This window comes from Bacillus rossius, chromosome 1, assembly GCF_032445375.1.
Source record: "Bacillus rossius redtenbacheri isolate Brsri chromosome 1, Brsri_v3, whole genome shotgun sequence".
Classification (NCBI taxonomy): Eukaryota; Metazoa; Arthropoda; class Insecta; order Phasmatodea; family Bacillidae; genus Bacillus; species Bacillus rossius.
In genome coordinates this window covers 234,272,728-234,295,692 of record NC_086330.1, presented here as the reverse complement: position 1 = coordinate 234,295,692, position 22,965 = coordinate 234,272,728, and the positions used below count along the sequence as shown (strand labels likewise).

Genomic DNA, 22,965 nt, shown 5'->3' with positions numbered 1-22,965 from the left:
ACACTCTGCGAAAAAGTCTATGACATGGGATCGAGTACACCAGCGATCCCTCGTTGTACTGGAACTGAATAAGCGTCTTTCACCGTCGTCGTTACACGTCGGCGCCACCAGTAGTATGGACTCTGGTAAAACTGCAGGAACTCCTCCGTCTTAGTTTTGGAACTTCTCCTACCTAACTTCGTAGTTCTTGAGGTAGGTTGTAGACTTACATATTAGTATATATTCTACTTGATTCGGAATGTTGATACGTCTAGTAATTATTTTCATATTTGTGCAACTGCATTACTGGAAATTAATTATTTTATATCACAAATTTTGATAAGTAAATAAAGTCATTAGAACTAACATGCAAAGATAAATAATAAAGATATGTGTTACATGTCATACTGCTAGAAAGTCATAGAGAATAAATAAATATTACAATTCCAAAACAAATGTCATGAATTGAAACATTATCGTTCATTACTCTTAAAATATTAATGGTGAGAGTTTCTAAACTTATAGTCTAAACACATTTTTAAGGCTGTTTTTTGAAACAAAATTGTCCAAGTCACATAAGTGTAATTAATCATGCATGAAAACTCTGGAAATGATTAAATAAATGCCAGAATGAAAAAATAGAGTTTACACGAATGTCTAACTAATCTAAATACAAAAGCAAATTGTTACCAAATGTTAACTTTTCACAACAGTTGGCAGCATTGAAATGGAAAAATTTTTGGACGAGTGTTGTAAATCGCTCGGCAGCTGATGGAAACGGATGACAGAATGGGATGGGTTATTGTAATTCAGACTTAAGTGTAACAAAATAATCTGTTTCATAAAATCAGAAACTAGGCAATGCACCCTCTCTATGTTGTGTCAGGTGATTACTTCTTCAAACTTTTTAACAGATAACACATGAGACATCTTACTGATCATAAAATTTCATTTTAAAAATAATTTATAGCCTCAGGATGGTTTCAAAACCACACAACCATATAACACTGCACTTATGTAGCACTGAGAAACTCAACTCAAGTGTTACACATTAAAATTTTGAAATCCAGAACAGGTACAACAACAAACTTTCCCTCTCAACATTTTGAAAACATTTACTTGGTTTCAAGTGAGTTTTAATATGTGTAGAACCAATGGGAAAGAAATTTAAAGTGATTTAAGAAAGAAATATATAAATAATAATTACATATAATAGTCTCTCTCTTTGCCTACAACTACCCATGCCAGAATTTCCACTGCTCCCATATCAACCTAATGGAGAAGTAATAATAACATATGTACATTACATAAACTAATGATGAATTTTATGAATATATACATCAATTTCTGAAAAAGAAAAAAAAAAAGAAATATTTAACCCTTAAAAATTTATACACATAAAATGATTTTGAAAAATATTTAGTCTGTGACTATCAAATGCTCGCTAAATTACTTTTTGAATAAGTATAAAAGCAAATCCAAGAATAAATACTGTACTTTAGAAAACATTCATTCATCTGCAATGTTTGTATACTTGCACCTAAAAAAACTACTACAAAAATTAGAATATATTTTTTAATTATTTTTTAAAAATATATATATTTTAATAATTAATTCAAAATGTACCTTACCATGTTTTAGTGTGTATGTCTATACTGTCGTCATCGTGTTACTAGTACATACGTTTAATTTCATCACTGGGTTCACATTGACACGTGCCCCACCTTGAGTCTGTCTTTTGGCTTATTTAATTAATTATTTTTAGTGCGCTTCTATTTGGTTCCTTACTCTATGCGCTATTGTCAGGATAAGCTTAGATTTATAACTTGAATTATTTCTAAACATCTATATTTGATAGTTTTCATTTAGCATATTTTTACTTATGTTATTTAGCACTGGTCCAGTTTATGTCTGCAAATGTGTTGTTGTATAACCTAGTTTTCATTTAACGTTCACACACGTACTAGGGGAGTACCATTATAAGTTAATTAATGGCTGAGGAGCCTACCATAATTTTGGCAACAGTTGTGCTACAACTACGGAACTAATGCGACAATTTGGGTGTGTTGCAGAGGTGAGCTTAAGCTGAGCGACACCTCGTGTGAGTTGCTGGTACACCAGCTAGAGACTACATCTGTGGCTGAGCGAGCTGCCGGGTGCCTGGATGTGGACGACCGAGGCCCGACGAGCTGCGATGGGATTGCGACCAGATCAAGTCGCGTGCGGTGTACGTCCTGCCAGAGCCACTAAACTACCGAGTAAACCGGTGCCATCGTAATTCTTAAGCATTTAGCAGTCTGTTAACTTTTACGAGTTTGTCACAGACTAGTTACATAAATGTAACACTCATTTAACTTTTGGTTCAGTGAACAAACACTTCACTGTGAAGACTTTGCTTATTAATTGCTTAATTGCTTGCAATGAACAAACTTATTTGTATTTTGGGTGAGAATCCCTGCTACCCGTTGGCAAGACTGTCTTTTTGTTTATGTTTAACATTATACCCCGTATGAAGTTTGAACAAGTATACTCACGCGAGGTAAGCACAACTCTTCCTTGCCTGCGTGCACAGCTCTATGCTCGCACGAGCATTTGACACTAGTTAAGGCATTGCTAGTGATAGTGTAACTTGGCAGACACCACGGAGCTGTGGACGTGACACTGCGGTGTGTGATGTCAGAAAATCACTGTTAATATTTGCAGCATTCATTTCCATAGACTTTTGATCAGATCTGAATGCTATTACATTTAGCTCAAATTGTTTAGCTGATGAAAGAATTTTCGCCAAGGACTTGCAGATAAGTCACTCCTGTACTGACATTTCTTTAGTTTCGTCAATTGCAACAGAACCATACCATTTTCTGTTAGTGTTTAAAAAAACTCCCTCAGAGGATAGAAAGCCTGGACATGTTTTGTAATGCTGCATTTGCTCCGTTACATCCAACTTCAGTTATTTTGCGACGAGTTTGCGACACGCGATAAATCTTTCATTAAGACTATATGGTACTCCCGACAGTCTAAATAAAGAAAACACTTGTATGCAGACTTTAGAGAAATATTTCAGTTTAAGCCATTTGTATTTGTGCTGCGCGCATATAATTTGAGAATATCTCTTTACTACACTGCGCTTTGTCAAATATAATTTGTGGTATAAAGTCGTGATGTGGTACAGAACAAAGCTGTGGTACTTATTTATGAAAGCCCTAAGGAATTTCACTCCCCGTTACCATTCATTCGTAACCCAAAAAGTGTTTGCAGAATATTTTTTTTTTATTTTTTTAGATTTTTGTTACCTACTTTGAATTTTTTATATGTTTTTCTATTCAAAGTAGGGGTTACAATATGTGTGACACTGAATTATCATTTATTTGTCCATATTATCTATTTTGAATTATTGTTGGGTCCTTCTGTTTGTCAGTGTGTTGTCCAAGCTTGTTTGTCGTCTGTACTTTCTGTTCTAGTCGCAACTGTCTTATCGTCGTCAGCCAGCTGTGTTCATCCGTGCTGTGATATTATTCCAATTTCTCCCACTGAATTTTTTGTCCTTCTATGCATTTAACTTAACAATTGTCATTCATTTTCTGTGTGTTATGTATCATGTTGGTTTTGTCTAGCAATGGTGCAACGAAGGTAAAAGAAGGTAAAGTAGAGCAGATGGGTGCCCCACCTGCGAGCTGAGCGAGTGCCTGAGGTACGACACCACCAGCTGGTTGGGACCCGGCCCCACCAAGGCCTGCTGCAAGATGCAGTCCGCCAGGTTGTACACATCTCCACTCACGCCTCGCGGCAGGATCTGCACAGACACACTCCCCATCTGGTTCTCGGGCTCTCCGCAGCACTTTCAACACGATCTTAGTAAACACACATCTTACAAACATTAAGGCCATCTCTTCTTTATTCTAAGGTATTTGCCAAAAAGGTTGACATTAATTAAAATATTTGATAAATGTAGGTATTCAACAAAAAGAAAACAACTATTTTTAATATCACAATGCACTGCCTAAAACAGGTCTCTACAAAATCTCTGAAAGTTTAGGAGCCAAACAAAAAATCTAGGAGCCAGCAATAAAAAGAAAAGATACTTTTGCGAGCAGTTTCATTTTTTAAATTTAATTTTAACATTAAAGTATTAAATGGTATGGCAACTTGGTACAATATCAATAATTAAGAGTTAACTTTTTTACAATATAAATACCGTCCCGGTTTCTTGGACCCGGTCATTTCTGTACAAAATTTGGTACCAACAAAAATGGCTGATGTTTTCAAAACCACTGTGGTTATAACTTTATATCATGGCAGAAGTTAGGCGTAATGGCGACCTGATGCCCAGGATTTGTTGAGCCCTGGCATAGAATCAACAAATTATAATTCTACATGTAAAATTGTTACAAGAGAAATTTATCTTTTAATTTCTTCAGAAAATCTCACACAAATATAGTCCAGCCTATTAACAAATGCACTTTAGTGACGGATTCATGTGAGGCATTAAGCTGTAATTCCAAACTAATTAAATCATTAAATAAAAAATAAAGAATAAACCAAAGTTTTGTTCCTAGAGAACTAGGCTAGCCAACCATTCACCAGCATTCCACTCAGAAATGATGGAAGAATATTCCGCTGGCCAAACTTAAACTAAGGATACCGTTGTCAGAAAAGTGCGTTCCTTTGCGGGATGTTCAGTGCAATGCTCCTGTGAAGGCAACAGTTCAGCTGTCCCAATGAGTCTGGCTCTGGGTGTAACCGATGCTTCCGGCCTACAATCAAGCCTAAAATTTTAACCAGCATGTTCTAGTTTTCTGCTGTACAATCGAGCTCAGGTCACCAGACATTTTCTTTTACTTGGACAAATCATCTTTTTATAACCTTTTTAATTGTCCTCAAGGCTTTTCAAAGGAACGAACAAATATCCTATTCTTTTCAACAGAAGTGAGGACAGGAATAAATGTTTTTTTATTTTATTTGGTATGTATTTAAAGAAACATTTGGTAAAATAATGGTATTAATCTGTATTTTTTAATACTAGTCTCCTTCCTGCTTCTCTCTTTATTAGCAGCATTTAAGTTAAAATTATATGTTGTTGGAGACAAGAGCAGTAAAGGCCTACTGTTTAATGTTCCAGTTAAAATGCCTAAACGAATATGTGAGTTTTCTGAGCAGTTGCAAAAACAGTTTTAAGAGTAGTATTAAGGCTCAGCAAAATGAATATGAGACAAAATGTGTATGTTGAGTAGGTTGTTATTTTTACTGCAATCTCTAATCTCAAATATGTGGTTATAGTTTATATTTTATGTACAGCTTACCTATGTTGAATTGTACCCCTACCATGGTGGTGGGGTGGGAACCTTACAAAAAATAAATATATTTTTTTTTACTTTCAAATCAATTAAAAATGTATTGTAATATGTCAAATAAGCTAATATATGTATAAAAATATACAAGTACAACAAAATTAAGAATATTAAAAAAAAATTGGTTAAATCATTTTATTCACTTAAAGCACAACATTTCTGTTTTACATTTTTTTTTTTTTTCACTAAAGGAAAATTTACAGCAAATGCCATAAAAGAATGGCTCGAGATGTTCCTCCACTCATGGTTGGCTGCGGAGTTTCATAATAATGTCACTATGTTAACAATGCTGATATTGTCTTTTACGGGGGGGGGGGGAAATTTCCACGAATCTTCTTTCCTTCGCTTGAATCTAACTTTGTAATTGTTTTCTTCTAGGTTTTCTACTTGCCCTACTAATAGGACTTTTTACTTCTTTCCTACAAACTGAACTAGCACAAAATCATTTATTTGGATTACTGTATCGTTATTTTTCAAATCTACATTTTCTTTAAACTCTGATGTGGAAATCAAAAGTAGAACTATATCTTCACAATCAGACTCGTCTTGCAAAAGAATATCACTACCTTCACTATCAGAAGATTCATCTTTGAAATATATTCTTGCAGGCTTAAGTTTTACAGTTGTGATTGTTTTCTCTAATTTTATATTATTTGTGCCTAATTTTGACTTCTTTTCTAACCTATTGAATGTTTCCACTCTTCAACTCTGTTTTCTTCTGGAGTTTCAGTAAGTAGGCTATTGATGGCTTCCTTTTATTTCTTCCTCCCATTTTTCGTTTTCGTTCTGCTTTTGGAAAAGGCAAAACATCTTCAGGTGTCAAACTTCTTTCAGGGCCCTATTTCATAAACGTTACAATTCTACAGGTGACAGGTGACAATGAATTGTCAGACATATTTACAATTCGACATATGTTCGTTTCATAAAATTTGACAAGTCTACACATATGTCACGACAAATATGTATAAATGTATGACAATTTGACATATAACTGTTTCATAAAAGTTTAAAGCTGACAGGTAAAAATGTGACAAATGTGTCACATCTGACAGGTAATACTGCGTTATGAAACACAGATATGTAAATTGTATTTAACAATTTTACAAATTTGTAGAATTGTCAGAGTGGAAGTGACAGGTAAACCATTTAGTATCACCTAATGATTGGTAATAACAACAGTGCAATAGTGTGTTAAAATATTGGGTTAATTTGATGTGAATGGACATAATGGACAGAATGGACAGTAGCAGCAGCAGTATCAGTAGCGGGAGTGATGAAGAAAGAGAAAGACGAGTTAAAAGAGTTTTTAGGCCACGGGTTAACCTAACCTTCAATTTCAGTGACTTTGTCTTCAAAGAGAAATTCCGCGTTAGCAAGGTAACAGCTGAATACATTATAAATAGGTTAGGGCCACAGTTGCGGACAGAAATAAAAAGAAATCATGCACTTACTGTTCAAGAACAACTTTTGTGCGCATTGCATTGGCTGGGCACAGGAGCACAATATCATGTAAATGCAGATGCACATGGCTTATCAAAAGCCACTATCCACCGATGTGTAAAAAAGTTATGTCACTTACTGGTTCACACCTTTCTTGGAGAAGAGGTTCGCTGGCCAACTGAATCTGTCCAAGCAATTGCACAGCTTTTCATGAGTGTAGCAAACATTCCAAGGGTTGCTGGAGTTGTAGATGAGTTGTAGATGATCAAGATGATGCCCCACATGATAATGAAGTCTCATTTGTAGACAGGAATGGCAACCATTCAATCAATATAAAGGTAGTGTGTGGACCTAACCTAGAATTTTTGTATGCCAGTGCTCGGTGGCCCGGTTCAGTACATGATGCACGAGTACTACGATGTTCATCGTTGTCACAACAGTGGGAAAATAGATGGAGACCATTTCCACATGCAATATTACTGGGAGACAGTGGATATGAATTAAAAAAGTGGCTTATTACACCAAATATCCCAGTACAAATACCTCGGACAAATGCTCTTACAAGTTTTCTTCGAGCCTTTAAATCTACAAGACGACTGGTGGAAAATGCACTTGGTATTTTAAAAGAGAAGTTCCCATGCCTTAATCACCTGAGAATGCAGCCAGTGTCAGCATGTAACATTATCTTGTCTTGTATAATTGTGCATAACATTGAGAAACGCCTAGGATCAGAGGTGTACGAACCATATGAAAACAATGAAAATGTAGAAGGCGACGCTGGGGAAGCTCATGAGGATGTTGACGCAGCTGATCCAGAGGCTATTGCAGTATTGCAAGAACTGATACATGTGTTTGAACATTAAGTGGTTTCTTTGTTTTTAGCCATATACGTACATATCAATGAGTTTGCTTTGTATCATGCACTGACATTTCCATTATAATTAAATCAACAAATAAGTATTTATCCACTATTACAAAAACTGAAACGAATAATTAGGTACAAAATATACATAACTATTGAAAATTAACGTAAGCTTCTCTTGAAATGTCCGTTTAATTATTTTGGTTTCATTACACAAGATTATATACATCAGATGTTAATGTGTAGAACATATATATTAGTTATTTTCACATGTATTGTTAACAATGACAATAGCATCTTCAATTACAATGTTTGAAGCACCAAATTGCAACATTTCGGTGTTAACAGGAAATATTTTTGAATTAGTCAAATGAGCTGTAAATTCAGATGGCGGAAGGCCTGCTTCTTTCTCCATTTTCAGTAACTCTAGATCCATTTTATATGTTTCTCGTTTTGCTGTTTCGAGTTTCTGTACCAGTAATAACGTTTGCAGTTTAATTTTTTTTTGTTCTTAACAATTCATATTCCTTCTTTGCAGAGTTTATGTTTCTTTTCCTTGTGTTGCCACCTGTGCTTGCAGATGGTGTTTGATGAGTACCGCTCAAATTGTCAGATGCATTTGAACACGTTGGTTCAGCAACACCATCTGCATTATTTACAATAACTTCTCCAGTCTGATTTCCTAAATCCTCGTGGTATGCGAATGTAATTGCAGCAATGTCAGTCCCAGAAGATTCAGGAGTCATTATTCCTTCAAGAACAGGTGATTCTTTTCCAATAATGTCCATGATAATATGATCTGCCTCGTCATATATACATTTCTTCCCACCTGCACTTCCCGTCTTTGTTCTGTTATCTTTTTTCTCCTGGGCATGAAAAAGATTTAGGTTTTAGTAATTGAATTATAATATACATCCTATATCACTTAGGCGTGTTCCATTGCTAGCACAGGCAGATACAAAAGATCTAATTTTTTAATTTTTTATTTTTATTTCTTAAACCATATTAATTAGACTACTGGTGCCAAATATGAAGTGTCATACTATATTAGCGGCTACTTGTTGCAAACACATGGAGGTAATTGTTAATTCTACCTACTCATTGAATATCAGCTAAACTATTGATAATATAAGCAATATTTATTAAAGAAAAATGCCTCTTTTGTTACGAAAATGAGTAGCCTGTAATAATGTGCATGTGGCACATGTTTATTTTTTTCCGATTTTCGTAGATTTTCTGTTCCACAATCAAAACAAGCTAAATGTTCGTAATTTGTACACAGAGACTAATCTAACATAACATCACCAAACATAACCTAACTTAACCCAACCTAACATAGGTTTATTTACATTAGATTATGTATGCTTACGTTAAGTTTGTTCAGGTTTGGTTACTTTTGGTAAGGTTACATTAAGTGACGTTAGGTTGGTTTAGGTTATGTTAGGTTAGTATCTGTGTACGAATTATTTCTTTTGCTTGTGGAAATTAGAAAATCTACGAAAATCTAAAAAATAAACATCTGTAACATGCTCTTTTTGTCTCTCGCGACAACTTTTCGTAACAAAAGAAGCAATTTCATTAATACACCTTGCTTCTATTATCAATAGTTTAGCCGGTATACCATGAGTAGCTATATCTAAAAATTATTCACATGAATAACATGCCCCTGTGTCCATACCTAACCTATTAATAATCTGGTACCCATACAATTTATACTTACAATCGTTCTCTTGCGCCAGTTTTGCCATGTAGTATCCCTAAGATACTTCCAATCCCTTGTAAAGGCTCCGATGGCTTTCGCTTTTTCAGTTACACGTTTCCATGTGTCCATTTTCTGTTCATGTGTCAAACTGCATGAAAATCTTCCAAACAACACCTCCTTTTCCTCACTAATGAGGTTTAAAATACTTATCTTATCCACACTGTTCATTGTACTGTATGTGTGCAGGTTATATATGTCGCATAAATATTTTACTGCTTACTTTGTTGTGGTACAAATCGATTGTTCTTGAAAAGCAAAGGTATGGCAGGGTTCGATTATCGCACGCACCACTTGAAAGCCAAATCATGTTTTGACATACACGTGGCCGCGGGCGATCACTAAACAAACATCACTAAAAAATAAAACATTGACCTACAATTAATTGTCACATACGGTCGTGTTTATGAGACAGTTGTTTTTAATTGTAGCTATTTTAAGATTCTTTGCCTGTCAACCTCTTTTTATATGAAACGTACACTTCTAATTACAAATTGACATATTTGTACATTTTGACATAATTGTCGCATATGTCACGCCTGTCGAGTTTTATGAAATAGGGCCCAGGTCTACTTGTGTTTCTTTCAAAGTGTTTCGATTTTTCTGGTGTGTAGTTCGAAACAGCAGAATTGTCTTTGCTTGTGCTTGGTTTATTTTCAGTTGTACACTCAATACAACAGGTGAAAGATCAACAGAAGGGGTTGATGAATCCTGTTGTAAAACTGTAGTTACTGATAGGTGCACTAATGACATGTGAGGCTACAAAATCTTCCTCTGTAAATACCAGAAGAGAAACTGGCCAAGTACCTGTTGCTTTAAAAGCTGCTGTGATGTTTTAGGAGTAAATGAAGCTATATATTCTGTGTTCATCAAAGCAGCTAGGTTATGAAGGGTTACTGATTTGCCAGGATTTGATAACAGTCAATCATTTTCTGCAATTTTCAGTTTTGATGGTCTTATTAATATTCCTACATCTAAAGGCTGGAGGTGGTGAGTAGGCTACAGAAAGGAGGAAAAGTGACTAACACTACACCATTTTTCTTGCAAACAATATTGCATCCAGACTACCGACTTTCATGATTATCCATGAGCAACAGTATTTTGTGTTCTTTTGAACACTTTGTATGCTTTTTAATGTGTTCTAGAGCTAGTAAAAGTAGACTGATGATCATCCAAACACTTTTGGGACTATTTACTATGAACAAACTTCCTTCGGGTGCTCCAAACAACAAAGAGTCATGGAATTTTGCCCTCGGAAAAACAACTACTGGGGGGATTGTATTTCCAGCAGCACTGACAATCATACGTTCACCAGAAACAATTTGACCCACCTGACGAGCTCCTAGCTTGGCAACCACTTTTCGAGCTTGAATTACCGTCAAGACTCCTGTCTCGTCTAGATTATATATACGGTCTGCTGTGAAATCATCTGACTGAACGACTCGCTCATAGCTGTCAAAAAACTCTGTAACATTAGCTTTATTAAAAGCTGTAACTCTTGATAAACGAGTGTTTTCGGGTTTTCGTAAAATGAGCTCTTCATGATGACTCATAAAACCCTTCACCCAATCAATTCCAGCTATTTTGTTTTCATCCCAACTACTTGGCATGCATGCGCCCAGCAGTTTTGCATAATCATAGGCACAATGTCATACTTGTTTATAAGTCAATCCATAATTCATATTTGAACTTTTAATAATGTAATCGCAAAGCATACACAGCATTAAACACTTTTCGTATTGTATACTTGGAACTGTAGCATTTTGATGAGTAGGCCTCTCTGTTTTTGGGTTATCATTAGGCTTAAGATAATCTACCTTATATTTTTTTTTAATCTATGTATAAAATAAAGCAGAGTAGTGCATTCCATATAGATCTGCAGCTCTTCTAAGAGACAAGCCATCTTTTACTGCTTGCATGACCTTGGCAATTTATTCCTCGTTCACTTCTGGTTTATTGCACTTCTTTATATAAGTTTGTACCATGTTGGCCAAATCTGAAAGAAAAGAAAAAAATTTAGTTATAATGTAAATACACAGACAATCCATTTTTTTAAACCCTAGTTTTAATATTTTATTATAATTTTAAATTGGAATACTGAGAAAACAAAACGTAAAAGTACTCAAATTACATACGCATGCCTAATATTTTAATGATAGTTAACTTATTTTAGGCATAGCATTTCACTCTGCGATTTTATTATGGGCCTAGGCATATTGAACGCTACAAAAAGGCTGTAATAGTCCTATATGTTATTGCTTAAATGAACCATTACATGACCAGGAGTACATTACAACAATGTTGAAATCTACCCACATCAGATTGTTGAAATCTGCCCCATGAGCAATCATTGAAGTTATAGTAATGTTACTACTTTTAGAAACTGTTTTTAAAGATGTTCATATTATTTTTAGATGCAGAATTTCTTATTTAATTGGGTAAATAAATCCAACTCACCTCCATCAAAGTAAAGACTGAAAAATGTAGTGCTGAAAACAATAATCACTTTTTTTACTTTGCAACACATAAAACAGTGTTTATTGAATCACAAAGCACTTATGAAAAGAAATGAAGGGAAATTCATTGATAGCTGTTGTTCTGTTGTGGAACTTGATTGGTTGCCCATTAACCAATCAAAACAAAGTTCCATTGGCGGGAATTTCCAACTGTTGAAACATGCACCATGTTGAAATTAGGGATGCAACATCGCTCTTAAAAACATCGATATCACGAACATCGATGTTCAAACGAAAAAGCATCGATGTCAAAAAACATCGTTCTGACAACCGATACATCGATGTTTTAACCGATGTTTTTAAATATCAGGAAAAACATGCCAAAATGATTTAAACTATAGTATGTAGCCAAAAACCATACCTACTACAGATTCCTGACCACAATATCCACAACCTATTTACAGTCGTGTCTTGTGGAGAACAAAAACATGTATTAAAAGAAAATTTTGCTATCAAAAACTTAAAAATCCGCATGAACTACTTGACCAGCTCTCAGTAAACTTCAAAGAGTTGTGGACAAATTTAAATGACTACAACTTCACAACATTAGCAGAAGTAAAGGTAAACATTAAAAGGGCATGTCCGTAATTTAAATGTATGTAAAGCTGGCCGTCTGTTCGGCGTTTATGTGTGTTAGTGAGGCGGGATGATAAGCGCGACGCTTGCTGGTGCTTCTAGCGCGGTGTCTCCTCTGGACTGGCGCGCAGTCTCTCGTCGTGAACATGAGCGGTGACCGTGACATTATATGGCTGAGAAATGAAGATAAAGGTGTACTGCACTGCCCTTAAGTGGTTTCAAGATTCTGTATCGGTTGTTTTATGCCTAAAAATTACTCCGAAAACACGCCTTTTAGCCATTTCCACTCTACTAAAAACACAGTTTAAAAACTTAATCCGAATTCAAAAATACCTTTCGGCATTCAGCGAACACTTAAATGCTTTTTGTAAACAGACCCCACTCGGATATCTTGAGAACCGTGTGTGTGCCCGGGCAGACTGCAGCCTTAAGACACAGGCTTACTTACAATAAAATTTCCCTTGTTTTTTATGTTTTTAGTTGTCATTTCAAGAATATATTGTAAATAGTACAGATCATGAGAGATATATTTATCCAAAAATCATTGCGATACAACATTTAGTTTTCAAGAAACGTTCTTTTTATTTTCGATACTTATAAAACTTACATTTTTAAATATAAATAAAAGTAGGTAAATGCTATACCATTTTGGTTGGTATCCTTACCTATCATTTTTTTCCCAGTATTTTACGAAGTCCAAAATCATTTAAAAAATAACTATTTTTTTACACAATTTATTTTTAATTGGAAAAAAAAATAGGGAAAAAGCATTAAGTGTATGTGCAGGTTTAAAATGTAACATTAATTTTCTCGATAGAGCTAGCGAGACCGTATCGGTACCAATCAATAACTTGTATGTACAACAAGCTATGAAATTGTCCATAAAGTCTCGCTGCTTTTTCCCTATATTTGTCAAAATTTTAAAGAAAATTCTTATGTAAACAAATTTTTTAACGGTATTAATTTTTTCCAAATGATTTTACACATCTTAAAGTACTGGAAAAAATTTATACTGAAATCAACCAAATAGTTCAGTATTTACAACATTTATGATACCTACCTACTTAAAAATGTAGGTTTTTATAGTAAATATAGACAGTTAAAAAAATTGTATCTTAAAAAATAAATGTCGTATCGTAATGTTTTTTTATATATTCAATAAATATTCATGAAATTTTAGCCAAAATATTATAAAAAAATTGGTTGTCTGTAAAGTCGGTTTACGGACGATAGTTTAACGTGACAACGTCATAACAAAACATTGATGAAATGATTGATCCAGAAGAAAAGGAAATATCATATTCGGCCTGAGACTGAGCCATAATATGTTTTTGCAACCAAACCATTTAGGCATTAAAAATATTATATTCTTTGAGGAAGAATTTTTTTTTAATTTTTCAATTTTTTGCATGATAAAATCTACGACCGATGGATAAAATTGAATCATTTTTATTGAATTATCACTATTTTGTATGGATACAAAGGAGTGAAATGAAATGTGCAATTGAATTAATAAATTTACTTTTATTTGCATTCATTAATTCAAATATATTTATTACATTTGAAATGTTGCGTGCGCCATATTTATTTTTACAAGTACAAAAAATTTTTTTTCGCAGATGCCGGGTTCCAAACCAACAACCTTTAGTTTAAGAGTTAGGTACACTAACCACACGCCCACGAGGCCATACTAAGATAATGTAGTTTCAAATGTTATATATATATATATATATATATATATATATATATATATATTGCCGTCGTCCGCGGTCTCGTGTTCGAGTCCGGGCGCGAGTTCTAGCGGGGTGGCTGGTCTGACTAACGTTTTATGTTCCGGGAGGGCGCCAGGCTAGCTCGGTGTCTAAACAATGAGGGTTCGTGGTTCGTTGCCCCAGCGTGGTCCGCTAGAACCGTCGGCGGTCTTGCCTGGGAATTTACGTTAAAGAAGAATGCGTGGGATTGCCGTAGTAGTGACGTGCCTTTATTCAAGGGATTGACGTCACACCATACAATTACTGAGTACAGACATGCCCCTGAGGGCTACTTGTCCGTTGCGGGGTGCAGGCCGGTACATGTTCAATGTTTCGTGGCACTGGTTTCTCGGGTAACAGTATGCAGGCTAAGTACACTTGATGCAAGAGAGGCGCGCACAGATGACGTGGCGCAAAGTTACATTAACAAAGTACACTTAATGAAAATTAGGCGCGCACAGATGACGTGGCGCAAAGTTACGTTGACAAAGTACACTTAATGAAAGTTAGGCGCGCACAGATGACGTGGCGCAAAGTTACGTTGACAAAGTACACTTAATGAAAATTAGGCGCGCACAGATGACGTGGCGCAAAGTTACGTTGACAAAGTACACTTAATGAAAATTAGGCGCGCACAAATGACGTGGCGCAAAGTTACGTTAACAAAGTACACTTAATGAAAATTAGGCGCGCACAGATGACGTGGCGCAAAGTTACGTTGACAAAGTACACTTAATGAAAATTAGGCGCGCACAAATGACGTGGCGCAAAGTTACGTTAACAAAGTACACTTAATGAAAATTAGGCGCGCACAAATGACGTGGCGCAAAGTTACGTTATCAAACTACACTTAATGAAAATTAGGCGCGCACAATTGACGTGGCACACAGAGTTTGTGGGTGACTGGAGTCGGCCAGTCCCGTAAGCGATTGTTTCTACGCGGGTGCCGTGCCCACTGGGTGGTACACGCACCGCCACTAAACTTGGCGAAGTTTCCCTTGCGGGTTTGTGGTCCGCGCGAAGGCGCGTGGCCTTAAGAAAGTTCTGTGGTTTGCGGGAGACGGCCCGTGCCGTATGCTGAAGAACGACCCTGCGCACCAGGTGTGGTGCGGGACGTCTTTACGTTTACGCGGTCGGATTAGGTCCTGAACCGTAAAAAACGGACCGGGCACGCACGGAGAGGTGAATAGAAAAAGGTTTGGTTTATGCTAAATGACTATATTTACCGGACGTTACTTGCGATGAAGACAATGGTTGTGGTCTCTCCGTGGGACGTAGGTCCGTCCCGGTCCGCGAGTCGAGTAGAACTGCGGAACTGGCATGGCGTCCGGTGGCGCGTCGGCCCCTGCCGCGCCAAGCTTGACCTCATTACGTTAAAAACTAAATGACTGCGTCTAGAAGAGACTTTAAGGTCGCAAAATTCGTAATTAATTGTTTGAGGGGGAATGGGTGTGGTTCGTCTCTAGTCCACTCGGATTTAGTGTGCTTTATAATAATAATGTCTGGTTTGGCCGTTCGGCTCGGTGGCTCGCTCGACTCGGGTGGGCCACGGCCAGGGGTGCGTTCCGCTAGCGGGAGAGTATACTGGCGGGTGCAGGTCGGGCTTAGGGATGGTCGTCGGTCGGACGACGTCAATATATCTCTCTCTCTCTCTCTCTCTCTGTGTGTGTGTGTGTGTGTGTGTGTGTGTGTGTGTGTGTGTGTGTGTGTGTGTGTGTGTGTGTGTGTGTGTGTGTGTGTGTGTGTGTGTGTGTGTGTGTGTGTGTGTGTGTGTGTGTGTGTGTGTGTGTGTGTGTGTGTGTGTGTGTGTGTGTGTGTGTGTGTGTGTGTGTGTGTGTGTGTGTGTGTGTGTGTGTGTGTGTGTGTGTGTGTGTGTGTGTGTGTGTGTGTGTGTGTGTGTGTGTGTGTGTGTGTGTGTGTGTGTGTGTGTGTGTGTGTGTGTGTGTGTGTGTGTGTGTGTGTGTGTGTGTGTGTGTGTGTGTGTGTGTGTGTGTGTGTGTGTGTGTGTGTGTGTGTGTGTGTGTGTGTGTGTGTGTGTGTGTGTGTGTGTGTGTGTGTGTGTGTGTGTGTGTGTGTGTGTGTGTGTGTGTGTGTGTGTGTGTGTGTGTGTGTGTGTGTGTGTGTGTGTGTGTGTGTGTGTGTGTGTGTGTGTGTGTGTGTGTGTGTGTGTGTGTGTGTGTGTGTGTGTGTGTGTGTGTGTGTGTGTGTGTGTGTGTGTGTGTGTGTGTGTGTGTGTGTGTGTGTGTGTGTGTGTGTGTGTGTGTGTGTGTGTGTGTGTGTGTGTGTGTGTGTGTGTGTGTGTGTGTGTGTGTGTGTGTGTGTGTGTGTGTGTGTGTGTGTGTGTGTGTGTGTGTGTGTGTGTGTGTGTGTGTGTGTGTGTGTGTGTGTGTGTGTGTGTGTGTGTGTGTGTGTGTGTGTGTGTGTGTGTGTGTGTGTGTGTGTGTGTGTGTGTGTGTGTGTGTGTGTGTGTGTGTGTGTGTGTGTGTGTGTGTGTGTGTGTGTGTGTGTGTGTGTGTGTGTGTGTGTGTGTGTGTGTGTGTGTGTGTGTGTGTGTGTGTGTGTGTGTGTGTGTGTGTGTGTGTGTGTGTGTGTGTGTGTGTGTGTGTGTGTGTGTGTGTGTGTGTGTGTGTGTGTGTGTGTGTGTGTGTGTGTGTGTGTGTGTGTGTGTGTGTGTGTGTGTGTGTGTGTGTGTGTGTGTGTGTGTGTGTGTGTGTGTGTGTGTGTGTGTGTGTGTGTGTGTGTGTGTGTGTGTGTGTGTGTGTGTGTGTGTGTGTGTGTGTGTGTGTGTGTGTGTGTGTGTGTGTGTGTGTGTGTGTGTGTGTGTGTGTGTGTGTGTGTGTGTGTGTGTGTGTGTGTGTGTGTGTGTGTGTGTGTGTGTGTGTGTGTGTGTGTGTGTGTGTGTGTGTGTGTGTGTGTGTGTGTGTGTGTGTGTGTGTGTGTGTGTGTGTGTGTGTGTGTGTGTGTGTGTGTGTGTGTGTGTGTGTGTGTGTGTGTGTGTGTGTGTGTGTGTGTGTGTGTGTGTGTGTGTGTGTGTGTGTGTGTGTGTGTGTGTGTGTGTGTGTGTGTGTGTGTGTGTGTGTGTGTGTGTGTGTGTGTGTGTGTGTGTGTGTGTGTGTGTGTGTGTGTGTGTGTGTGTGTGTGTGTGTGTGTGTGTGTGTGTGTGTGTGTGTGTGTGTGTGTGTGTGTGTGTGTGTGTGTGTGTGTGTGTGTGTGTGTGTGTGTGTGTGTGTGTGTGTGTGTGTGTGTGTGTGTGTGTGTGTGTGTGTGTGTGTGTGTGTGTGTGTGTGTGTGTGTGTGTGTGTGTGTGTGTGTGTGTGTGTGTGTGTGTGTGTGTGTGTGTGTGTGTGTGTGTGTGTGTGTGTGTGTGTGTGTGTGTGTGTGTGTGTGTGTGTGTGTGTGTGTGTGTGTGTGTGTGTGTGTGTGTGTGTGTGTGTGTGTGTGTGTGTGTGTGTGTGTGTGTGTGTGTGTGTGTGTGTGTGTGTGTGTGTGTGTGTGTGTGTGTGTGTGTGTGTGTGTGTGTGTGTGTGTGTGTGTGTGTGTGTGTGTGTGTGTGTGTGTGTGTGTGTGTGTGTGTGTGTGTGTGTGTGTGTGTGTGTGTGTGTGTGTGTGTGTGTGTGTGTGTGTGTGTGTGTGTGTGTGTGTGTGTGTGTGTGTGTGTGTGTGTGTGTGTGTGTGTGTGTGTGTGTGTGTGTGTGTGTGTGTGTGTGTGTAAACTTCGTTCACGGTAGGGGTATAATATTAACACGATTTTATAACAAATACGCATCCCAAATACACCAAACTTATTTATAATGTGTTACAATATTTTTTAAAACATTGTGCAAAAGATCCCGGGTGTAATTTGAATTATTATGTGTAACTGTAAAACACCATTGTTGGTTCAAAACGTATTTGAATTTTCAACATTACTTTTAAATAACCGTACCGATTGTGCTGAAAATCGGTGGACGATCGTTAAATTACATAATATTAATAATTCAAACGACGAAAATATGATTGAAAAGTCAAATCGATGGTTGTTCCAATCGAGTGGAAGAGAGATGCCACGCATGCGTACAATGAGCATGAAGAGAGATGCCACGCATGCGTACAATGAGCAAACAGAACACATCCGTAGTGGGACATCCGTAGTGGGACATCCGTAGTGGGACACTTTTTCGTGCGTGCAGCCGGCGTTCATCGATTTATTAGACGTCACGTCAAAAACTAAGGCAATTTTAATGATGAACGATGTCGATGATTTGGACTTTTTCGTCGATGCATCGGCGATGTATCGCTCTTGAAAACATCGATGCTAACATCGATGTTTCATGAACGATACATCGATGTTTTCAAAACATCGATGTATCGTTTGCATCCCTAGTTGAAATGTGCCCCCTTCAATACTATAAACAAAATATTGTCAGTATTAGCCTAACTAGTGTTCTATTAGCCCTATGAAATTCTCATATTTGATCAAGATAATGTCCTCTCCAAGCAGCTAATCCAACCTTTTCAAACAAAATCATTATTTTTGATCTAGCATTTTTTTTCAGCAAAATCCTAGCAAAAAACTTCTCCAGTAATACCTGCTGCAGTTTAATTCACAGTCTCTATGCAAAGCCTTATTTAACTTTTTTAATAGTCGGCAATGATTTTTTTTCCAGAAAATAAAACAAGTGAATTTTCCTCGTGTACTCCATATTCTTACCAGAATGTCTATAAATAATCAAATTTGGTTTTGATCTTCCATTTTTGATATTCAACTACTGTTTAAGTTGTTTTGTACATTCTTCACTGAAATGTGTTATAGCATTACAAACATTATATCTTGTGCTTTTCCCCCAAAGGCATACCCAATTTAATTTGCTATTTAAATTATGACAATAAAGTCATTTCATAAAAATCTGATTGTGTAACTCGGACCACACACGACCAATGTTCTTAGCTAGCAGGTAGCTGCACGATTAACCCCTTTGATTTCCTGACGACCTCATGATATGACGGACCGGAAACAGGTTCTTTAGCCTCTCGTCACGGTATGCCGCAGCCTACACCAGAATAAGGCGCACATGTATGGAGTATGCCTTCCTTTTCACTCCCCTCAAGACCCTGATGCCCTTTAATAACATTTGCGACATACCAACATTCTTTGCCGTAGATTTCAACCAGTATTATGACTTGAAATAATATTAATAATTTTTAACCCTACCATGTAATCAACAACCTTTATACATTATAACCACTAAAGAACAGGCTTGCATATTGTAAAGCCTACCGTTTTTATGTGGATACCCCACTGAAGATCAGACCACCTCTCTCGCCAAGCCCGCAGTAGCAAAGCTTTCAAGCTGCTAGTTTTACTTGTCATACTTAACACTGGACCCCCCACTTATTTCAATCATTTCTCTCTCATTTCCAATAACATGAAACTTATCAACAACAAAAATAACCAAACATGAAAAAACAATACAAACAACTCGACGAATTAAACCGTTCCTTGGCCTTTGAAATATATCCAACAGCCATAATAATATATTTATTAAATAATTTGATTCAATAAAAGGTGTAGAATTATGCAGACAGGTCGATTACAAATCTCAGAAGATTGAAAATCAACATTGGCTCCATTATAACGATAAAGCTTAATAGCTATACTTCAATATAGCTAATCTTTAAACCTTCTTCGTAGGTCATTTATCACTCTTCTTTTCCCCTCAAGACCATTCCACTCCTGCACTATCCTTACCAGGAACGAGTGCTTCCATTGTATTTCCTTACACACCATCTGTATCGTCTACTAATGGTGTAAATCGGCGCAACTTAATTCCCACCTAAAATAATATATATTGACAACATTTAAAGGGGGGACCTGCAGTAACACAGGCCATTGTTGACCAATGTCATCCCTTTGCCAATGTTGGCACCACGAACGAGTGCACCGTAGCGTGAGCTGTAGGACAAACGATACACGCTGTCAAGATACCGAAAGCCACCCGTGCGGCTATCAGCCCATTATGTCCCGCACCATTAATATTTTAATGTCAAAACAAATTATAAAATATTTATGTGCCTGTTTTAATGCACTGTAATGTGTCCTTTACTTTTTAACTGTAATTCAACATGTGACTAAGTCTTCGACCATAGCCTTTAACGTGTCCCTGGTAGAGACCGACGGTGATAGAGTTTTTAAGGTGGGGGTGAAAACCCCCGAGATGTGGTGAGCTCAGGTGTGGCCGAAGAGCTCCTGTAGTCGAGCGGCGAGTCGGGCCGAGGTGGGCTGTGGCCGAGGGTCTTGAGGCGAACCTCCCTCAATGTAAGGCTCTGGGGGCAGGGGGGAGGGGACGTGAGGAATGTCGATAGGGATGAGGGAATGGGCGTTTGACTTGATAGGGGAGATGAGCACTGGAGGATGGGGGAAGAGGAGTTCAGTAGATGGTAGGTGATCTGGTGAGTAGGGGACAGGGGGAAAGTTGTAGGAGTGGAGGGGGCTGTAGGCCGGACCAGGCTCCACCGGGCCAGACGAGAAGTACCCCAGTTGATATTCCAGTAGGGGCTTTTCTTCCTTGGCCTGCCGATGCTTGCCCTGCCTGATGTGTCTCCGACCTGACCTCTTGCTTGGAATGAACGAGAATGGAGTCGAGAAAGGGGGGGAAGCGAGCAAGAAGGAGCCTAGAGCGTAACCCCTTAGGGGCCACTTCAGGGAGAAGAGGGAGCCTCAAGCGTAATCCCCGAGGACCGCTCCAGGAAGGAAAGGAAGCTAGAGCGAAATCCTCGAAAGGCTGCTCCAGCGACGAGGGAAGGAGGGAGAGAGGAAGAACAGGGAAGGAAAACAAGAAATGTAGAGCTCAGATACCACTTGTACTATTTATTACCCAGATTGCTCAAGAGTAAGAACTCTCTTTCTGGTCAAACATTGCTGGATGATTACGTCCCCCAGCTTTACAAATTGGTCAGTGAGAAACCATTATAATATACTGTTAAACATCATATCACAGCACACTGCATATTATTAACTAAATATTTATAACCCTTATATAATACATATGACAAATAATTAGTGCCAGAGTTCCATAGTTCCATAGCGGCAAAGGCACAATAATTATTTAGTCTGTTCATAAATCTGTTGTCGCCATCTATGGGTGCATGCTGCACTATCGTCCCATAGAGGTGCCAGGTAGGAGATATGTATAATGTCTTTCAGACATGGGTCTGTTCCTAAAAGGGGCGGGTTTACTAGCTGAGGTTAGAATAAGGGATAAAACACCTTTCTTGTCTCCCAATTTCTGCATACCTTTCGCGCACAAACTTGGCACCGCGGTAAAGCGCCTATCATGCAGGAGCTGTAGGATTCAGCCCTCCACCTGGACCAAGTGTGTGTGGGCTCCGAAGAGCCATCGCCATCATGCCAGTATCGAGATAGTTTTCCATAGTTAATATTTTCTGAATATGTTTTCATTAACTCTGCACAGTTCCTTCTCGGCAAAGACATAAGAAATTGGCCACTTAAATTCTATGCTAGCAAACTTCTGAGAGGTGTTTTATTTTACTACAATTTAACTGCATATTATAGTTGCTCTGGCCACGAGCATAACCCGGATATCACATCACAGAAACCTTGTCAATAAGCTTTTCCAGCATCGCTGACATAGGGCCACCTGCTGGCTAAACATGTAGACAAATTTTCAGACGAGACATTACCCTGAAGCGTTGCAAGAGATCATTACAATATCCACAAGATGAATCAATAGTAGGGGCCCTCTGCCCAGGTTTTACAGCAGATGGTGTTAGTTAGGAAATTTTGTGTAATTGCATAATCAGTATAGTTTGTAACTTCTTGTAGTTTGGTAACTTCCATCTTCATTCGTACAGTGGCACCAGATAGTGCTCTCTCTAGAGAGTGCATATACTTTCATGTAATATTTTGTAAGTGCCATGTAACTTTGTGTAGCTCCATGTAACTTTGTGTGTAATTGTGGGTATTCCATTATCCTGCTTGGTACCATGTCTTAAGTGCGTCGTAAAGAGCACCTGCTCAAGCACATTACAGGTTATGGACCGGGAAAGAACTTTGTACAGTATCGTGTAATAAATACAATGTTTACAACAAACTTTTTCATTCCCGAATTAGGGCATTCTTAGTGTCCTTAAAAGCTCAGAGGGCCTGTACTGAATGAGAGCCACTGCTTCTGGCCATGAGGCCAAAACCCATCCTCTGAAAGACACTTGTGTATCAGCAAATGGTAATTCATTGGTTGGCACTCAGGACTAGCTCAATCAGCAAATCATCACAGGAGGCAGCTAGACCAACATTAAAATTGCCTCCAACTTGTGGGGCCAATGTAAATTTCTAATTTCATTTTCAAATTTTACCACATATTCTTCAGTACATGCTCGTATAGGAACAGGTGCATGAGCTAGGCCCAGGATAGTTATCAACATGCCTAAAGCAGTGCCTGATAAGGATGCATTGGGTTACAACACGTCTCATGCAGTGAGCAGGCAGCTGCGAGAACACCTCCCACCTATCAATTCCAAATAATGTTAAACATGAGCGAATACATGCGAAGCCAACTCTGGCCAGGCGGGAGACGAGTGAAACCGAGTCATGCCAAGAATAGCCGAAACAGCTCAGGTGAGGACAACACTAGACCAGGTTAACATCTGCAGGATGTGTGCTTCTGGGCAAGGGATCTTCGTCTGGGAGGAGGGGAGGCGGACCTCCCTACCTGATCATGCCCGCCACCGAAGCTTT

General features: G+C 38.7%; 1 protein-coding gene across 1 annotated transcript in view; it reads right to left on the bottom strand.

Annotated features, from left to right (window-relative positions):
- Positions 1–19,712, bottom strand: part of LOC134527366 (mediator of RNA polymerase II transcription subunit 24) — a 154,688-nt gene extending 134,976 nt beyond the window's left edge. The window contains exons 1-2 of the mRNA XM_063359987.1: positions 19,489–19,712; positions 3,647–3,772 (exon numbers count right to left, since the gene is read on the bottom strand). Coding sequence (XP_063216057.1) covers positions 3,647–3,772; positions 19,489–19,581 — 219 coding nt within the window. The 5' untranslated portion in view covers positions 19,582–19,712. The remainder of the gene's footprint in view (positions 1–3,646; positions 3,773–19,488) is intronic.
- Between the last annotated feature and the right edge of the window lie 3,253 nt (positions 19,713–22,965).